General features: G+C 45.4%; 1 protein-coding gene across 3 annotated transcripts in view; it reads right to left on the bottom strand.

Annotated features, from left to right (window-relative positions):
• dync2i1 (dynein 2 intermediate chain 1) overlaps window positions 1–21,038 on the bottom strand; it is a 92,446-nt gene that overhangs the window by 56,817 nt on the left and 14,591 nt on the right. For all 3 annotated transcript variants that reach the window (XM_033044600.1, XM_033044605.1, XM_033044613.1), the window contains exons 5-6: window positions 13,041–13,412; window positions 9,772–9,842 (exon numbers count right to left, since the gene is read on the bottom strand). In XM_033044600.1, the coding sequence (XP_032900491.1) occupies window positions 9,772–9,842; window positions 13,041–13,412 (443 nt within the window). The remainder of the gene's footprint in view (window positions 1–9,771; window positions 9,843–13,040; window positions 13,413–21,038) is intronic.

Genomic DNA, 21,038 nt, shown 5'->3' with positions numbered 1-21,038 from the left:
CCTGCACCATTCTTGACACATTCAGGAAGCAAATGTCTCATTTTCGTATGAATAAGAAGGCAGCCATTTGGCCCATCAAGTCGATATTGGCTCCCAGATCAATTAAATTAATCATATTCCCCTATATATTTACCCCAAACAATTTCATTATACACTAGACCAAGTGGGACCCATTGGGTCCCTGTCACACGGGGGGCCTGGTCCCCCAACGCAACCCATTCCCCAACGCAATTTTCCACCACTCACCCATAGCCGACAACTGCTCAATTCGGCTTTTGTACCCTCCCTCATTTTTACATTTTTAAAAAAATGCATTTGCACTTGCTAGCTAGCAGAACTCAGTGTATTGTGACATTAAAAAAATGCATTTGCACTTGCTAGCTAGCAGAACTCAGTGTACTGTGACATTTAAAAAATGCATTTGCACTTGCTCGCTAGCAGAACTCAGTGTACTGTGACATTTAAAAAATGCATTTGCACTTGCTCGCTAGCAGAACTCAGTGTACTGTGACTTTAAAAAAATGCATTTGCACTTGCTAGGGCGAGCAGAACTCAGTGTACTTGGATAGCAACAATGTTGCGAGCAGGGCTACAATCCCATTGTGACGTCACAGCTGTAAGCACAGGGAAAAAGCAGTTATTTTTTCCAAGTTTCTGCACATTTGTGAACATTTTCATAAATAACTCAAGAAATAATGGATGAAATTTTCAGATAAGGCGATTTTTGACCACGGCATAAATCTCTATCGGAATATGTAGAAATTTAACCATTAGGACGTCGTGTTTTCGAGGAGATGTGAAATGCACATGAACATCACACACACACAGACACACACAGAAATACATACACATCCAAGATCAGAGTTTTATAAGTATAGGGTGATTTCACGAAAGGTCACTGGAGCGTAGATCCGCACCCACGTGACCGAAAATTTTAACTGGGGGACATGCGTCACTTCCGGTACATGTTAGTGAATGGGAAAACACTGCACTTTCACACCCGTTAAAAACATCGAAAACGGCCAGGTTTTGAGCTGCAATTTACTGTACCAGTCGGGGTGACCGTGAGGCACAGCTACCTAAATTTACAGTAAAAAAAAAAGATAGAAACTAAGGTAAATACAAGAGGGAGCTGAAGGGGCAAAATAAGCGGAAGTTGTTAGCGGACATTTTTCGTGGAGATTTAAAGGTCCAAAATATCAGGAATTATCGCGTTTGCTCGCTGCATTTCATCAAAAGTAAGGCATTATTGGCTTTGTTATCTTTATTCATTTGTTAGATGAAAGTATTAAAAGTTAGAAATCCTTCAGTAAAATTGCAAAATCGCCCATGGTTCTCGGGTGGGTTTTAACATGCAAAATGAACACGTATAAATGAAGCTACATTTACCATTTAAATATCCGTGAATCATAAATGCGTCTTGAAATAAATTTTACTCAGATGCAAGCTAAGGAATGGTATAATTGTCAGCTGTTCATTTGACAAAATCAGGACATTTTATTATTAGCCAAAAAGGGAGGGGGGGATAGAGAGTGAGGGCAGAGAGAGATGGGGCAGAGACAGAGAGAGGGAGGGGCAGAGACAGTGAGAGAGGGGCAGAGACAGAGAGAGAGAGAGGGAGGGAGAGAGGAGCAAGAGAAGAGGGGAAGGGGGAGGGAGGGGAGAGGGGGGAGGGAAGGGGAGAGAGAGGTGGGGGAGAGGGGGAGATGGGGAGAGAAGTGGAGAGGGGGGAGAGGTGGGGGAGAGGGGGAGAGGGGGGAGAGGAGGAAGAGGGGGGAGGAGGAAGAGGTGGGAGGGGGGGGAGAGAGAGGGGGGGAGGCCCAGGCCGAGCCGAGGGGGAGAGAGAAGGGGGGAGAGGCCCGGGCCGAGCCAAGGGGGAGAGAGAGAGGGGGGAAGGCCCGGGCTTGAGCCGAGGGGGGGGGGAGGTCCAGGCCGAGGGGGAGAGGGAGAGGGGGGGAGGCCCGTGCCGAGCCGAGTGGGGAGAGAGAGCGGGGGGGGGTTGGAGGCCCGGGCCAAGTCGAGGGGAAGAAAGAGGGGGGGGGGGGGAGAGGTGGGGGGATGATGGAGGCCTCAGAAAAAATGAAGTTCAATCGGACTCTTATCTTTAAAGATGTTGAAGTCACTCGCTGTGCGTGGAACATAGCACAGCAGGCCGCAAGGAGCAGAGCCATTGTCATCAGTCATCAGTGAGACCATCTAGTTTATTTTCCAAGTTATTTGAATTTTTTGAACATTTTCACAAATAACTCGAGAAATAATGCATGACATTTTCAGATACGCCGATTTTTTACATCATGGTGTAAATCTCTATCGGAATATGTAAAAATTTCACAGTTAGCGCGTCGTGTTTTCGAGGCGATGTGAAACGCACACGAACATCACACACACACACACAAATACACACATATCCAAGATCATAGTTTTATAAATATAAAGATCACACACACACACACAAATACACACACATCCAAGATCAGAGTTTTATGTATAAAGATAGATGCCCTTTAACACCCCCTTCTTCAATTGCCCATCCATACGTTGGGGATTCATTGTGGCCAACCAACCTAACAACTATGACAGGTCTCAAACCAGATTCTAATGGATGTTGTCATGGTAAAAATAGAAACATAAGCAGAAGAGTTGGACATAACTCCTCCTGACTGATCTGCCATTCAAAAGGAATTTGGCTTTCCACCCTGATGTCCACATAACCTTAATTTTTCTAATTCTATTCAAAAATTTATCAACTTTAGATGAACACAAACAGCTGGAGTAACTCAGCGGGGCAGGCAGCATCTCTGCATCTCTATCCCTCCCCCACCAAAGTTGCACTAGCTTCTCGTTTTCACCCAACAAACAGCTAACAGTGGCCTGTTTCCTTTATCATCCTTACTTTTTTGCATATCTTTTATTCATTGGTCTCTATCTCTCTACATCATCATCTTTTTCTCTTGTTTCCTGTATCCCTAGCCTGACTGAAGAAGGGCCACGTCACCCATTCCTTCTCACCAGAGATGCTGCCTGCCCCGCTGAGTTTCTCCAGCCTTTTGTGTCTATCTTTGGTTTAAACGAGCATCTGCAGTTCCTTCCTACACATTTATCAACTTTAGTCGTGAATATAGAGAGTTCCTGAACAACTAAATAATGCTGCAAAAAGAAATTCCAATGATCTGCAAAACTGTGAGCAAAAATAATTCTCATCTCAGGTCCGATGGGTGGCGCCGCGAGCTGGCAGCCTCGCCAGCAGCTGTTCGTCCGTTCCACTTTTTTGTTTGTTTTTAGTATGTTTAAAAGTGTGTTTTAGTGTGGGGGGGGGTGGGGGGGTGGAGGCGGGAATTGGGGGAAACTGTTTTATAGTCACTTACCTCGGTGGAATGCGACTTTTCTCCTAGTTGCATTTCGCCCTCCCTCGCGGCCTAAAAACTTGGATTGGTGTGGTCTTTCCCGGAGTCGGGTCCAGAGCTTCAGCAGCGGGCGCAGTGCGGACTTTCCATCGTGGAGACGGGCGATCCCTTGCCGGGGATAGTTAGAAGAAGTGTTCCGATCGCTGGCCCGCGGACTATGACTTCCTGAAGCCGCGGTCAGCGGAGCTTCAAGCCGGGGGTGCGGCGTGGACCTTCCATCGCAGAGCGGGCGAGCCCTTGCTGGGGGTCGCTAGAAGAAGTGCTCCGACCACCGGCCTGCGGCTTATAACATACTGAAGCCCCGGTCTCCGGTAGGAAGCGGCATATTCGGGACCTCCAAGCTGCGGAGTGTCCGTCCGTCCCGATGTCGGAGTTTCGAGCTTCCCAACGAGAGTGTCTGCACATCGGGCCATCCGTAGCAGCGACTGCGGATGGTTCATGGCCCCGACCACGGATGAACAAAGGAGGAGGACTGACAAAGTTATTGCCTTCCACCACAGTGAAGAATGTTGATTCCACTGTGGTGGATCTTAATGTTATATTCTATTGTGTATTGTGCTCTTTTATTTGTATGGCTGTATGGTAAGTCAAATTCCACTGTACCATAATCGGTGCATGTGGCAAAAAATGTGAACTTGAACTTGAACTTGGGCAACTCCTATTTTGGGACTATGTCTTTGCATGCTATTCCACAGCAAAACAAAGTAACCTCGAAGCAATTGTCCTGTGAATCACTTTCAGAATTCCTTTTGCTTCAGCAAGGTCATCTCTCTTACTTCTAAACTTCAGTAAGGACAAATGTTTCTTAATATCTGCTCAAAGGAAAAATGCTCATCCCTGTTCACTAGTCCTCTGCTTGGCCATACACTTTGTCTACTCCACTGCGATATCTCCTCAAGGTATGCCTACTTTGAAGAAGGTCTCCTCCTCTCTCCGGAGACAGTTTCACAACCTCCTCTCTAACTGCACACCCTCTGTGATTCCCCCTGCCCTCCAACTGTACGCCCAATTTTGCTAGCCCTTGCTGTCTCCTCCCCTTCCTTAACCCTCTAGCTGTCTCCTCCCACCCTCCCATCCGCCCGCCCTCGGGCTCCTCCTCCTCCCCTTTTCCTTCCTTCTCCCCCCCACCCCCCATCAGTCTGAAGAAGGGTTTCGGCCCGAAACGTCGCCTATTTCCTTCGCTCCATAGATGCTGCTGCACCCGCTGAGTTTCTCCAGCAATTTTGTGTACCTTCGATCTTCCAGCATCTGCAGTTCCTTCTTGAACACTCTGTATAGTACCGATGTTTTTGTCCTACAGTACAAACACTCTAAGCTATATACACCCCAAAAACACCCACCTGGGCTGCATGCTGCTGTGCTGGGAACCCAATGCCCGCCCCTGCCCAGCGGAGCTCAAGTACCAATAAGATGATGTTCTCAATGCCCCAAAACTTTGTGTAGAATGACAAACTGAGGCATTACGCAGTGAGAGCAGATGTTGGGAGGAAGCTGAGGCAAATAATGCAGTCAATCAGTTACAAAATATGCAGCTCAGGGTTGCATCCTGGCTGGCATAATGAGCAAGGGTATTGCTAACAAATGACTGTGGCTGCCCCTTGTGCTGACAGACATTACAAAGATTAAAAGGCATCTGAACAAGCACATGGATAGGAATGGTTCAGAGGATTATGGACCAGATGCAGGAAAATGGGACTAGTTTGGGTTGGCATTTTGGTCAGAAAGGACGAGTTGGGCAGAAGGCCTTGTTTCTGTGCTGCACAACTCTCACGTTGACTGATTCTGACAGCCCAGGTCCTATGTTTCTTTTATAATCTCCTTTTGCTGAAGACTGCCACTCTTTCAGGAGGGAAACTTCCCCAATGTGGAGAAATGTGCAACCAAACCAAGAGAGACGGAGACAGCAGCTTCCATCACATGCATGATGAAGTGATGTCAGAGACTATAGGGCCCATACAATCAGCCTTCCTAATTACTTTTGCTGCACGTCAATTTCATGAGTTTCATGAACGAAAATCCCAAGAAATCTTTGAACTTGAACATTTACTAGATTTACACATACCATTTATAAAATATTCAGTGTTTCTATTCTTACTACCAAAATGAATAATCTTGCAATCTCGCCACATTATGCTCCATTTGCCACTTTGTCATTTACTGTATCCTTTCTGGAACCCTTTGCAGACTCGTCATATTGTCCTTGCAACTCTCTTCCCTCTCACCATATACTGTTTGTAAACCTGGATAAGTTACACGTAGCTCCATTACATTAAAAGCATCAACATTGATTGTGGTAAGAATAATAAAATAGGCACAACAAACCAGATTGCAGTATTTATTTTCCTGATGCTGCTGCCATTTTCTCTAATCCTGTTTGGGGATGGATTTATTTTCCAAACTTCTCCGAAGGTCACCACCTTGTTGTGGTGGGAAGAAGCTTGCGTGTGCATAAGATCCTGAGGGCTAAACTGTCTCAAGCTATGCTACTGGGTCACCCACGGTGGGTAGGTTGAAGGAGAGGTACAAAGCATGGCCCAAGTAAAAGACCTGTGATGAAATAGGCGGAGGATAGCGACTGGTCAGCAAGTGGAGCACCACTACGGCTGAAAAGGCAGAAGAAGGCTGCAACAAGGAGAGACTCCCTACCGTCATGTTCATGCCATTGTACCCACATCTGTCTCTGTCAAGGACAATATAGTGGTGGTCCGTGCAGCAGTCAGCCCACTTCAAAAGATAGACAATAGACAATAGGTGCAGGAGTAGGTCATTCGGCCCTTCGAGCCAGCACCGCCATTCAATGTGATCATGGCTGATCATCCCCAATGAGTACCCCGTTCCTGCCTTCTCCCCATATCCCCTGACTCAGCTATCTTTAAGAGCCTTATCTAGCTCTCTTTTGAAAGTATCCAGAGAACCAGCCTCCACCGCCCTCTGAGGCAGAGAATTCCACAGACTCACAACTCTCTGTGAGAAAAAGTGTTTCCTCGTCTCCGTTCTAAATGGCTTACCTCTTATTCTTATAATAATAATAATGGATGGGATTTATATAGCGCCTTTCTAATACACTAATACTCAAGGCGCTTTACATCGCATTATTCATTCACTCCTCAGTCACACTCGGTGGTGGTAAGCTACTTCTGTAGCCACAGCTGCCCTGGGGCAGACTGACGGAAGCGTGGCTGCCATTCTGCGCCTACGGCCCCTCCGACCACCACCAATCACTCACACACATTCACACACATTCACACACAGGCAAAGGTGGGTGAAGTGTCTTGCCCAAGGACACAACGACAGTATGCATTCCAAGCGGGATTCGAACCGGCTACCTTCCGGTTGCCAGCCGAACACTTAGCCCATTGTGCCATCTGTCGTCCCATTCTTAAACTGTGGCCCCTGGTTCTGGACTCCCCCAACATCGGGAACACAAGTCCTGCCGCTAGCGTGTCCAAACCCTTAAGGATCTTATATGTTTCAATAAGATTCCCTCTCATCCTTCTAAATTCCAGGGTGTACAAGCCCAGGCGCTCCATTCTCTCAGCATATGAGTCCCGCCATCCCATGCCATGCATATGGAGGGAACGGCCCACCCGGAGGGCAATCATACTCATCTTTAACTGGTCAATCGGTCAATCTTCCTTCTATACTCTGACTTATCATCATCTGTAATTCATCCAACAACGGTGATGTCGTCGGCGAACTTGAAGATGTTCGCACTGTGTCCAGGTATATAGTCGTGAGTGGATAAATGTGAGGTTATCCACTTTGGTTGCAAAAACAGGAAAGTAGATTACTATCTGAATGGTGGCCAATTAGGAAAAGCGGAGATGCAACAAGATAGCTGGTGTCATGGTACACCAGTCATTGAAAGTAGGCATGCAGGTGCAGCAGGCAGTGAACAAAGCGAATGGTATGTTAGGATTCATAGCAAAAGGATTTGAGTATAAGAGCAGGGAGGTTCTACTGCAGTTGTACAGGGTCTTGGTGAGACCCTGTATTGCGTACAGTTTTGATCTCCTAATCTGAGTAAGGACATTCTTGCCATAGAGGGAGTACAGAGAAGGTTCACCAGACTGATTCCTGGGATGTCAGGACTTTCATATGAAGAAAAACTGGATAGACTCGGCTTGTACTCGCTATAATTTAGAAGATTGAGGGGGGATCTTATAGAAACTTACAACATTCTTAAGGGGTTGGACAGGCTAGTTGCAGGAAGATCGTTCCCGATGTTGGGGAAGTCCAGAACAACGGGTCACAGTTTAAGGATAAAGGGGAAATCTTTTAGGACTGAGATGAGAAAAACATTTTTTACACAGAGAGTGGTGAATCTCTGGAATTCTCTGCCACAGAATGGAGTTGAGGCCAGTTCATTGGCTATATTAGAGAGGGAGTTAGATGTGGCCCTTGTGGCTAAAGGGATCAGGGGGTATAGAGAGAAAGCAGGTACAGGATACTGAGTTGGATGATCAGCCATGATCATATTGAATGGCGGTGCAGGCTCGAAGGGCCGAATGGCCTACTCCTGTACCTATTTTCTATGTTTCTACACAATGAGTAGAGCAGGGGTCTGAGTACACAGCCTTGAGGTGCTCCCGTACTGATGGTTATCGAGGAAGAAGTGTTGCTGCCAATTCGTACAGATTGTGGTCTGTTGATGTGAAAGTTGAGGATCCAGTTACAGAGGGATGTGCAGAGACCCAGTTCTGTGAGCTTTGTAATCAGCTTAGTGGGGATGATTGTATTGAATGCCGAGCTGTAGTCTATAAACAACAGCTTGACGTATGTGATTTAATGTCCAAGTGGTCCAGTGCAGAGTGGAGAGCCAGTGAGATTGTATCCTACATTGACCTGTTGTGACAGTACGCAAATTGTACTGGCTCGAATCATCATTCTTTGTCCATATAGGAATGGAAATTTAGCATAACTCTTGAGCTCAATATTCTTTTCACAATTCCAACAGTGGTCATTGGATAGAAAAACCCAAATGTTTCCTTCCTAACCCAACAGCCACTGAGTTATTTTTACATTGCTTCAGACGTGAGCTAATTTACCACCGAGTATGGATCCACGCTGATCTGGTTGACTCAGCTGCATAATGTATTAACCAACTAATCCGCAAACTGAGTAATCACAACTCTTCGGACTTGATCCTTTAAACCTGATTCTGCAATAATTCTTCAGTCAGCATAATTCCACAGCAAACACAAAGTTTTTTCGAACTTCAAGAAGATGACATTTCATGGTACAAATTTTGTAAAATATGAAATTCACAATGTGAAGAGTCTCTAGATAGCTAAAACTATGTAATTGTCCTATTACAAACGAAGAAATATAAAATGTTCAAATAGCTCTGGGTCAGGGCACTGGCTCAAACACTTTTGTAGCTAAAGGGGCGGCACAGTGATGCAGCAGTACATTTGCTGCCTTACAGCGTCAGAGATCTAGGTTCGATTCTGACTGCGGGTGCTGTCTGTAAGGAGTTTGTACATTCCCTCTGTGACCATCTGGGTTTTCTCCGGGTGCTCCGGTTTCGAACCACATTCCAAAGATGTAGGTTAATTGGCTTCTGTAAATTGTTTCTAGTGTGTCGGATAGAACTAATGTATGGGTGATTGCTGGCCAGTGTGGAGTCTGTGGGCCGAAGGGCCTGTTACCACACTGCATCTCTAAGATAAAACTCAGAAATTGACTATTTCATTCCACAGGACTATTCTTTTTATTTGCTCCTCTTAGGTTGCTTCTTACCTATCTTCCTCCTGCCCTTGAATTTTCCTTCCAATGGAAGATAAATCATCTGAAGCATTAATTTTGTTTTAACCAGACCTGCATTTGTTACACATGTTTAACGTATGTTTTATTCATTTCTTCATGTTTATCAAAAACATTTTGCTGAAAAGCATTTCTGCTAGTTTTCTCAATCATTTCAAGGATTACTCAAATGGACATACAGCACTTTACACCATGAAAGTCCAAACTGGAACACTAACAGAACTGATGTTCCCAATCACAGAGTTGACATAGAACCAATATAGTTTCCATTTGATAATCAAACCTGTGACCTCTATCATCAAGGAAGATGAGAAGGACAAGGGGAGTAGGTTCGTGGGAACACCATCACCTGCAGGCCCTCTCCATGTGGCATACCATCTGACTTGGAAATACATCATTATTCTTACATTAGTCCGAATCCCGGAATTCTTTAAACAACAGCATTACGGGTGTCCCTTCATACGATCAGTGACAGCATTTCAAGAAGTCTCACCATCACTTACTCAAGGACAGTTAGGGAAAGCAATAAACATAAGCCTTGTCACAAAATTGAAGAAAAAGAAGTCACGTTATTGACAGGATTAAAACTGTGGAAATTTACCCTTTTAATTTGCTTTCATCTGTAAATTCAGGCAGATGCCTCTGTTCCCTTTTCTTCCTGCCAGACTGTTCCTGTAAATGAAAATAACCATGAGTCTCAGTCAATAATATAATTAGCCAAGAGGCAAAGAATGACATCTGCAACCAACAACCGTTGAAGACCCAGGTTTAATCCTGACATCGGGTTCTGCCTGTGTGGTGTTTGCACTTTCTCACATCCCAAAGACATGCATGTTTGTAGGTTAATTGGCATCTGTAAATTCCCTGAGTTTGTCAGTAATGGGATAACATAAACTAGTGTCAATAGGTGATCTATGGTCAGTGTAGACTCGGCAGGCCAAAGGGCCTGTTTCCACGCTGTTTCTCCAAACTAAAAAACTAAAATTAAAACCTTGCATGGAAGAAATCAAGAAGCACCCTGGGTGCAAACATTTATGTGACGGTGGGAAAAGAACGTGTGGTTAGCAGCTGGGAAACACCAAAATGCTGGTAACACAGTTTAGCCTGCTGAACATAATGCCAGGAAGACGTCTCGACCCAAAACGTCACTCATTCATTCTCTCCAGAGATGCCCTCTGTCCCGCTGAGTTACTCCAGCATTTTGTGTCAAACTTTGATTTAAACCAGCATTTGCAGTTCTTTCCTACACATAATGCCAGGGAGTTTTGAGAACTTTACCACCTAGCATCGGCCAGATCAATGGCTTGGGATTGGAGCCTAAAAATTGTCAGGTATGGGGCCCTAGATGTCTTAAGGATGGGATTCCTATTATAGTCATTAATTGACTTCACAGAAACAGGCCATTTGACCCACTATGTCCATGTTGACCATTTGGCCCATCTACTCTAATCCCTCTAATCCCATTTGCATCCACTCCATATCCTTCTCTGCCCTGTCCATCTGATTGCCTGTTCAACTGTCATCTAATGATGTCACCTAGAAATTTGCAGACAACTCTCCAAACCTTCATCCAGGTCATTAATATATTTGGTTAAAATGCTGTGGCGCCTTCACGCCCACGTTGGTTTTGCATACAGCCTGTCACCGTTGGCGACTCGCCAGCAGCTTCAGAGTTGTGCCGTAAACCATTTCCGCCGACGAACATCCTAGGTCTGCTTTCACCGCCGTACGAATGCCAAGCAGAACCAGAGGCAACCGTTCACTCCAGTTTGACGCGTCTCCTCCTGGTGCCAGAACGGCTTTCAACTGGCGATGGAACCGTTCAATCAGGCTGGTCACTTGTGGATGATGCGCAGTCGTTCGAATCCGGTTCGTGCCCAAGAGGTCGGTTAGTGTTTAAAACAGTGCAGACTCGAATTGCGGTTCTCGGTCTGTTGTGATCGTACTTGGGACCCCAAAGATCGAAATCCATCGGTCAACAAAAGCACGGGCTATTGTTTCCGCTGAAATGTCGATGACTGGGATAGCATCTTGCCATCTTGTGAACCGGTCTTCACAAGTGATCAGATATGTAAGCAGACCAGCCATGGAAAAGCAAATCCGGTTGCCGACACCCTATCAAGACTGGAGGTGGATGTTCTGAATGCGGCCACACTCATCGATTTTTATGCCATGGCTCGCGCGCAGCATACTGACCCTGAACTTATCCATTACGCATACAGCCCTAAAATTGGAAGATGCACCATTCGTGACACAAAATAAACCATCCTCTTCTACCATGCTGGTGAGTCGCCAGCGGTGACTGGCTGTGTGCATAAACAACGTGGGCATGAAGGCGCCACAAAGCTACAAATCTTTGCATTACTTGTAATATTCAACAATCGGATAAATCTCTATTTAACTACTCCATTTTCTATCTCCTGACTGAATTACATCCATGTCTAAAGGTCACCTCCAGTGTCATGCCCATTCAATGTTAGAATAATCTCGCGAGATAAATCAACAAATGCATTCTGATCACATCCCTAATTATCTATATATTGATGATCTGTCTAAACAATTGAAAGCCTGTAACACTGGGTGCATGATTGGTAATATTTTAGTGAACCATATTATGTATGCAGATGATCTTGTGGTCTTTAGTCCATCTAGCGCTGGTCTCCAGCAGCTCCTTACTATATGTTCCGTGTATGGTGTGGAACATGACATTAAATATAATGCTAGTAAGAGTGCTGTTATGGTCTGTAGAACCAAAGATGATAAATGCCTAAAATATCCTGTTTTTAAATTGTCTGACAACAATCTTAGTGTCTGTAATAAGATAAAATATCTAGGGCATATTATTACAGAACAAATGACAGATGATGAGGATATTTATAGGCAACGACGCATGCTGTATGTACAGGCAAATATCCTCTTGCGTAAATTTGGTGCGTGTGCAGATGTGGTGAAGATGTCGCTATTTAGAGCATACTGCACACCCCTCTACACCTGTGGTCGAACTATTTGAAGACAAGTATGCAGAGACTAAAGGTGGCATATAACGATGCCATGAGAACACTGCTAAGGCAACCTAGATGGTGTAGTGCCAGTAATATGTTTGTGGCTGCAGGAGTCAGTAATTTAGAAGCTATCCTAAGACACCACATGTATAAATTCATTTGCAGGATAAATGACTCTAAAAATGTGCTTATTGTGGCCTTGACAAACATAAGGGTTAGCACTACACGCTACGAATCCCAGTGGTGGAGACACTGGTATCGTTGTCTCGTTGTAGGACATTGATCATCTTTTAATCTGGATTTTTAACTTAAGTATTGTGGGTTTAAAAAATATATAAATTATGATGTTTTTATGTGATATACCATGATTTTATATATATTTATGATATTTGATATGCAATGCATTTTTAATGTAATGTTGCCCCTTGTCTGGACCTTGAGTCCGTAATAAAGTTTATTATTGTTATTATTATTATTATTATTATCACCCATAGGCCTCTCCAAAAATTCAATTAGTTAGATAAGGCCTGAGCTTACAAATGTTGCTCACAATATTTGATACTTTCATGAGGGCTCACTCTTTCTTTCTTAACTTCCGAGTTGACCCTAAAGTAAAAATTTGGATATGGCCCTTATTGAAAACCTAATTTAAAAAGACAATTAAATTAAGAATGATAAAATGGAAATGTGCTCAATTTACGTTTGGTCTCCATCCAAATGAGATTTCCAAATATTGCCATCTGCATAAATCATAAGTTTGATGTATTTAGTAATTCTATGTAAAATACCACAAATTCAGACAACCCTAATTCTATAATTCAAATAATTAATTTTAGAAAAGAATATGAATAATTAAAAAAAGACTAACCTTATTAGTTTCTCCTTGTTTTCCGTGCTCTTCCCTCCCCTTCTTATGTTTGTATTTTCGCTCTCGATCTTCCCTTCTTTCCAAATCTTTTTTTTCTTTCTCCTTGTGTTCCCGCTCCCTAACAGGATCTTTAAAATCTTTATTTTGATGCTTTCTCTTATCTTCTTTGGATTCTTTGACTTTTCTCTCTCTCTGTTTCCTTTCCACGTCCTCACCCTTGGCCTCCAGACCAGACTCATGTTTGTCCCTATGCTTCTTTTCACGATGTATATCACGAAGTCCATGCTCCTTACGCTCCTTGTGTCGGCACTCGGAATCATCATCTTTTAAATCAGAAGATCTTCTTTTCTTCTCTTTGCCTTCTTCATTACTCTGTCAGTATATAAGCATGTTTTTAATAGCGCACTGTTCACTTTAATTAGTCTGAAAACTGAACAACTGTTTCCATTTATTAAAATAAACATTCATCACTTTTGCAAACCCAAGGGAGTATTAAAGTTGCTACACAAATTTTAGTTAATACACAGTGTTTTTCATTGCACTTTCATCTCTTGTTTTGGTGCAATGACTGTTACCCCGGTCAGCAACATTGTTACAATAGATCTTTGATAATAATCAAATGGAGTAAACAGATAATTTAAAATTTACTGCAAACTTCATTAAAAACTAATTACAAAACAAAGAAATTTGCAGAACAATATTTACTGTCAGTAGAAAGATCAATCTTTAATATAATAAAGATCTGCTATTAAACAAAGGTCGGTTTGTAATATACATGAATGTCTTGACAGTTTGTAATATACGTGAATGACTCGATTGTTTGTAAAATGCATGAATGACCCAACAGTCTGTAATATATGTGAACTAGACCAAGTGTGGACCCGCTGGGCCCCGTCCCCCAAAAAAATATTCCACCACTGACCCATTGCCCCCAAATGCGCAGGCGTGGCTGAGTGGTTCCCGTTGTGACGCAAGAGATCCCCGTTGTGATGCGAGTCCTACGGCAACCCTCCCCCAATTGCACCTCATCATCCTCCTCCGTTCCCCCTCATCCCCCAGCACTCCTCTTCACCCTCCTCTTCACCCTCGATATTCTTTCCCCTCTCCTCCTCCCCTTGCCTCCTCCTCCCTCCCTTACCTCTCCCTCCCTCTCCTTTCCTCTACCCTCAGTCACTCCCTCCCTCCCTCCATAACCCCTCTCCCCTCCCTATTCTCCCTCTCTCCCTGCTCCCCCACTCCTCACCCCCCCACATCCCATTCCCCCACTCTCCCTCCTCATCTCCCAACACTGCTCTCCTCTCCCTCTATCGCCCATTCCCTACCTCCCCCACTCCCCCCTCCTCACCTCCCCACTTTCTCCTCCCTCTCCTCACCCTACCCCCTCCTCTCCCTCTATCCCCCTGCTCTCCCACTCTTCACCTCCCCCCTATCCCACACCACCACAATGAAAATTGCGATGTTTTTTTTAATGTAACCTCCCCCCAATCCCACCCCCCCACAATGAAAATCACAATTTTTCTTAAAACTAACCTAAACACAATGTTAGCTGTTAATGAAAACAGAAGAATTTGATTAAAACTGAGTTTTTTTGAAAATTGCAGTTTTTTAATGAAAATGAGATCGCATTGTGACGTAATTGTGAATGAAAACTGAAGAATTTGATTTAAATGGATTTTGTTTTTAAATCGTGTTTTTTAATGTAAATGAGATTCGGGATCCCATTGTGACGTCGAATGCGGCTGGCGGGCAGAGCAAGTGGAAAAGTGGTTTGCAAAGTGATTTTTGTAAAGATTAAAATGTCAATAATGTAAAAGATAACATCAATCCGAACGAAACGTGTTTCTTTTACATCCCAGGACAATGGTGAGTAATGTGGGCCAAAAATTGTAATGCTACCGTGTATCGTTTTGGCGGGGTTTTGAAATATCACACACACGCATCCATACAAACAAACACACAAGATGAGAGTTTTAATAATATACTAGACCAAGTGCAGACCCGTTGGGTCTGTTTACCCAACGGCGTTTTGCAGGGGGGGGGGGGGGAGGGGGGGCTGCTGCATCAAACTCATATTAACCAACCCCCAAACACACAGGTGGGGGGAGGGAGGGGGGATGTGAAGAGGGGAGGGAGGGGAGAGGAGGTGGAGGAAATGGGACAGATTTGGGAGGGAAAGGAGAGCGGGGTAGGGGGTGAGAGAGGGGGATGGGGAGATAGATGTGGTGGAGGGGGAGGATGGGGAGGTAGGGAAGGAGGGAGGGAGGGGGAGAGGGGTGGGGGAGAGAGGGGAAAGAGTGGGGAGGGAGGTGGAGAGGGGTAGGGGGAGGGATGGAAGAGGGACAGAGGGGGAGGAGGACGGGGGTGGCGTAGAGAGGGAAGGGGGGTGGGGGAGAGAGGGATGGGTGGGAGAGGGGTGCGGAGAGGGAAACATAGAACCATTGAAATTAAGTGCAGGAGTAGGCCATTCGGCCCTTCGAGCCTGCACCACCATTCAATATGATCGTGGCTGATCATCCAACTCAGTATCCTGTACCTGCCTTCTCTCCATACCCCCTGATCCCTTTAGCCACAAGGACCACAATACAGCCAATGAACAGGCCTCAACCACCTTCTGTGCCAGTGAATTCCAGAGATTCACCACTCTCTGTGTGAAAAATGTTTTTCTCATCTCGGGCCTAAAAGATTTACCCCTTATCCTTAAACTGTGACCCCTTGTTCTGGACTTCCCCAACATCTGGAACAATCTTCCTGCATCTAGCCTGTTGAACCCCTTAAGAATTTTGTAAGTTTCTATAAGATACCCCCTCAATCTTCTAAATTCTTGCATGTACAAGCCGAGTCTATCCAGTCTTTCGTCATATGAAAGTCCTGACATCCCAGAAATCAGTCTGGTGAACCTTCTCTGTACTCCCTCTATGGCAACAATGTATTTGAACATTGGGCATTGTGACATCACACAATGGAACGTTCACCAAGTGCTTGTGCTCCTGCAAAGGCATATGTAAATGAATCCATTCCGATTGGACATCTGTGAGCATCGGGCATTGTGACATCACACGATGGAACGTTCACCAGGGGCTGGGGCTGGTGATGCTTCTATGGGTGAGAAGCCAGTTTATTATTGAAATATTGGGGGGGGGGGTGAAGGATTTGATTAAAAACGTGTACTTAAACACGACGACCAATGGCAAACCCGTTGGGTCTGATCCCCCAACGCAGCCGTACCCTACCCGTAGCCCCCACTGGGGGGGGGGGGGGCGGCATCACACACACTAACCACCCCCACACACAGATTTATAATGAACAGTTAAATTAGTAAATTCAAATTGATAAAAATAAAGAAAATTACAATGAAATGCAATAAAATGTTATTCTTTAAAAAATAAGCTTGTAAATTAAATGGAATTTTTAAGATTTATATAATGAGCAGGTTGATGTGATACAAATAAATTCAATCCAATAAAAATAAAGCTGATTTTTATCGTCAGACAAATGCAATCCACGACTCCTGTCTTCACAAGCAAAGTAAGAATGACGGTTAGTGAAGAATTCAAACAATCGCTGAGCGTTCAAGATGATGTGTGCGCGCCTCCTGCACCAAAGGGGGGGGGGGGGTGGTGCGTTTGTCGTCACACACAAAGATGAGGAGGGAGAGGGGGAAAAGTGTGGAGGGAGGGGTGGTGTGGGATCGGAGGTGGAGAGGGGTGAGGGGGAGGGAGCGGTGTTGAAATTATTAGTCTTTAAAAGTAATGTTAAGTGAGAAATAAATCAATTCAATGAAATACAAATATTGAATTTAACAATAAAATGTTAATGTTAAAAATGAAATGCACTCCTGAAGATTTATAATGAACAGTTAAATTAGTAAATTCAAATTGATAAAAATAAAGAAAATAACAATGAAATGCAATAAAATGTTTTTTTTTTAAAAATAAGCTTGTAAATTCTCTGTACTCCCTCTATGGCAACGATGTATTTGAACATTGGGCATTGTGACATAACACGATGGAACGTTCACCATGGGCTGGGGCTGGTGCTGCTTCTATGGGTGAGAAGCCAGTTTATTTTTGAAATATTGGGGGGGGGGTGGGTTAGGATTTGATTAAAAACGTGCACTTAAACACGACGACCAATGGCAAACCCGTTGGGTCTGATCCCCCAACGCAGCCGTTCCCTACCCGTAGCCCCCACTGGGGGGGGGTGGGGGGCGGCATCACACACACTAACCACCCCCACACACAGAGTTGGAAAAGTGTATAAAGACCGTTCTATACCTGTAGCCCCCAGGGGAGACGTGGTCGTCGAAGTCGGGTTCCGGCCGTCTTAAAATGGCGTATCTTGAAGTCGTCGAAGTCGGGTCCGTCTCGGCAACGCGGGGGGGGGGGGGGGGGGGGGTGTGGCGGGGCGGCATCACACACACGAAGCATGCCCACACACAGAGCCTTAAAAGTGTAATGCCCCAACGCAGCAGTTGCCTACCCGCAGCCCTCACGGGAGACGTGGTCCTCGAAGTAGTGCCGTCCCCGAAAGGCCGTTTTTAAATGGCGTCGCTTGAGGTTGTGCTACGGGCGCCAGCAGCCGTTATGGTCGCTGGCCAGCAGGAGGCGACAAAATGAGTGAGGGGGGGGGGGGGGAGGAGATGGTTTTAATGAAAAAAATGGACATAAACATAACGAAATGTAATGAGGAGTGGATAGCTGGAAGGGAAAGTGAAATGTCTTCCGAAATGTCTGCTTGTATGGGGGAGAAGCCAGTTTGTATTTGAAAAACTGGGGGGGGGGGGAGAAGGCATTACACTTTTGCGTATGTGTGCATTGGGCATTGTGACATCACACGTTGGAACGTTCAGCAGGGGCTGGGGCTGGTGAAGCTTCTGTGGGTGTGAAGACAGTTTAGTTTTGAAGTATTGGGGGGGGGGGGGGGTATGTTATCCATTAAAAACGTGCGCTTAAACACGACGGAATGAAATGAGAAGCGCATACTTAGAAAGAAAAGCGAAATCTCTGACGAAGTGGAAAAGACGTGGGCGGTCCTGCGGCCCCCAATAGCCCCCAATGGGGGGGGGGGGGGCCTCACACACACTAACCACCCCCACACACAGAGTTGGAAAAGTGCATAAAGACCGTTCCCTACCTGTAGCCCCCAGGGGAGATTTGGTCGTCGAAGTCGGGTCCCTGCCGTCTTAAAATAGCGTATCTTGAAGTCGTCGAAGTCGGGTCCGTCTCGGCAACGCGTGGGGGGGGGGGTGGGGGGGTTTGCGGTGCGGCATCACACACACGAAGCTTCGACACACACAGAGCCTTAAAAGTGTAAATGCCCGACCTCTTTTCCGTTTTTCTCTAATTTAATTAAGATGTGCAGGTGGTGTTCTTATCGTGGTTCAGGGGTGAATGACGTAAATATTTTCACACAATATGGGAACATCTCATGTTGTCTTGAAGGCTCCTCGGCCCTCATCTGACTCTCTGTACTGTCACTATGGCAACGATGTCTATGAGCACTGGGCATTGTGACATCACACGATGGAACGTTCACCATTGGCTGGGGCTCCTGCATAGGCATATGTAAATGGGTCCATTCCGATTGGTCATCTGTGAGCATCGGGCATTGTGACATCACACGATGGAATGTTCAGCAGGGGCTGGTGCTGGTGAGGCTTGTGTGGGTGAGAAGCCAGTTTAGTTTTGAGATTTTTGGGGGGGGGGGGGGGGGGGGGGTGGGTAAGGTTTTGATTTAAAACGTGCGCTTAAACACGACGGAATGGAATGAGAAGCGCATACTTAGAAAGAAAAGCGAAATCTCTTCCGAAGTCGAAAAGACGCGGGCGGTCCTGCGTCCGGTTTCGGAGTTGCGGAGAATCACAGGGAGCGCGCCAGCAAAGGGAGTGGGCCAGGGTGCCGGACGGACGGAGTTCCGTTTTGGAATCTGGGGCGAGAGTTTTATATATTACTAGACCAAGTGCAGACCCGTTGGGTCTGTTTCCCCAACGGCGTTTTGCAGGGGGGGGGAGGGGGGGCTGCGGCATCAAACTCATATTAACCAACCCCCAAACACACAGGTGGGGGGGGGGGGGGGGGGGGGAGGTGAAGAGGGGAGGGAGGGGAGAGGAGGTGGAGGAAATGGGACAGATTTGGGAGGGAAAGGAGAGCGGGGTAGGGGGTGAGAGAGGGGGATGGGAAGAGATATGTGGGGGAGGGGGAGGATGTGGAGGTAGGGGAGGAGGGAGGGAGGGGGAGAGGGGTGGGGGAGAGAGGGGAAAGAGTGGGGAGGGAGAGTGGAGGGGGAAGGGGGAGAGGTGGAAGAGTGGGGAGGGAGGTGGAGAGGGGTAGGGGGAGTGATGGAAGAGGGACAGAGGGGTAGGAGGAAGGGGGTGGCGTAGAGAGGGAAGGGGGGTGGGGGAGAGAGGGATGGGTGGGAGAGGGGTGCGGAGAGGGAAACATAGAACCATTGAAATTAAGTGCAGGAGTAGGCCATTCGGCCCTTCGAGCCTGCACCACCATTCAATATGATCGTGGCTGATCATCCAACTCAGTATCCTGTACCTGCCTTCTCTCCATACCCCCTGATCCCTTTAGTCACAAGGACCACATCTAACTCCCTCTTAAATACAGCCAATGAACAGGCCTCAACTACCTTCTGTGCCAGTGAATTCCAGAGATTCACCACTCTCTGTGTGAAAAATGTTTTTATCATCTCGGGCCTAAAAGATTTACCCCTTATCCTTAAACTGTGACCCCTTGTTCTGGACTTCCCCAACATCTGGAACAATCTTCCTGCATCTAGCCTGTTGAACCCCTTAAGAATTTTGTAAGTTTCTATAAGATACCCCCTCAATCTTCTAAATTCTTGCATGTACAAGCCGAGTCTATCCAGTCTTTCGTCATATGAAAGTCCTGACATCCCAGAAATCAGTCTGGTGAACCTTCTCTGTACTCCCTCTATGGCAACAATGTATTTGAACATTGGGCATTGTGACATCACACAATGGAACGTTCACCAAGTGCTTGTGCTCCTGCAAAGGCATATGTAAATGAATCCATTCCGATTGGACATCTGTGAGCATCGGGCATTGTGACATCACACGATGGAACGTTCACCAAGGGCTGGGGCTGGTGATGCTTCTATGGGTGAGAAGCCAGTTTATTATTGAAATATTGGGGGGGTGGGTGAAGGATTTGATTAAAAACGTGTACTTAAACACGACGACCAATGGCAAACCCGTTGGGTCTGATCCCCCAACGCAGCCGTACCCTACCCGTAGCCCCCACTGGGGGGGGGGGGGCGGCATCACACACACTAACCACCCCCACACACAGATTTATAATGAACAGTTAAATTAGTAAATTCAAATTGATAAAAATAAAGAAAATTACAATGAAATGCAATAAAATGTTATTCTTTAAAAAATAAGCTTGTAAATTAAATGGAATTTTTAAGATTTATATAATGAGCAGGTTGATGTGATACAAATAAATTCAATCCAATAAAAATAAAGCTGATTTTTATCGTCAGACAAATGCAATCCACGACTCCTGTCTTCACAAGCAAAGTAAGAATGACGGTTAGTGAAGAATTCAAACAATCGCTGAGCGTTCAAGATGATGTGTGCGCGCCTCCTGCACCAAAGGGGGGGGGGGGGGGGGGGGTGGTGCGTTTGTCGTCACACACAAAGATGAGGAGGGAGAGGGGGAAAAGTGTGGAGGGAGGGGGGGTGTGGGATCGGAGGTGGAGAGGGGTGAGGGGGAGGGAGGGGTGTTGAAATTATTAGTCTTTAAAAGTAATGTTAAGTGAGAAATAAATCAATTCAATGAAATACAAATATTGAATTTAACAATAAAATGTTAATGTTAAAAATGAAATGCACTCCTGAAGATTTATAATGAACAGTTAAATTAGTAAATTCAAATTGATAAAAATTAAGAAAATAACAATGAAATGCAATAAAATCTTTTTTTTTTTAAAATAAGCCTGTAAATTAAATTGACTTTTTAAGATTTA

Source organism: Amblyraja radiata, chromosome 2 (genome assembly GCF_010909765.2).
Source record: "Amblyraja radiata isolate CabotCenter1 chromosome 2, sAmbRad1.1.pri, whole genome shotgun sequence".
Taxonomy (NCBI): domain Eukaryota; kingdom Metazoa; phylum Chordata; class Chondrichthyes; order Rajiformes; family Rajidae; genus Amblyraja; species Amblyraja radiata.
The sequence above is the reverse complement of the archived record's forward strand: the minus strand, read 5'-3'. Positions and strand labels throughout refer to the sequence as shown.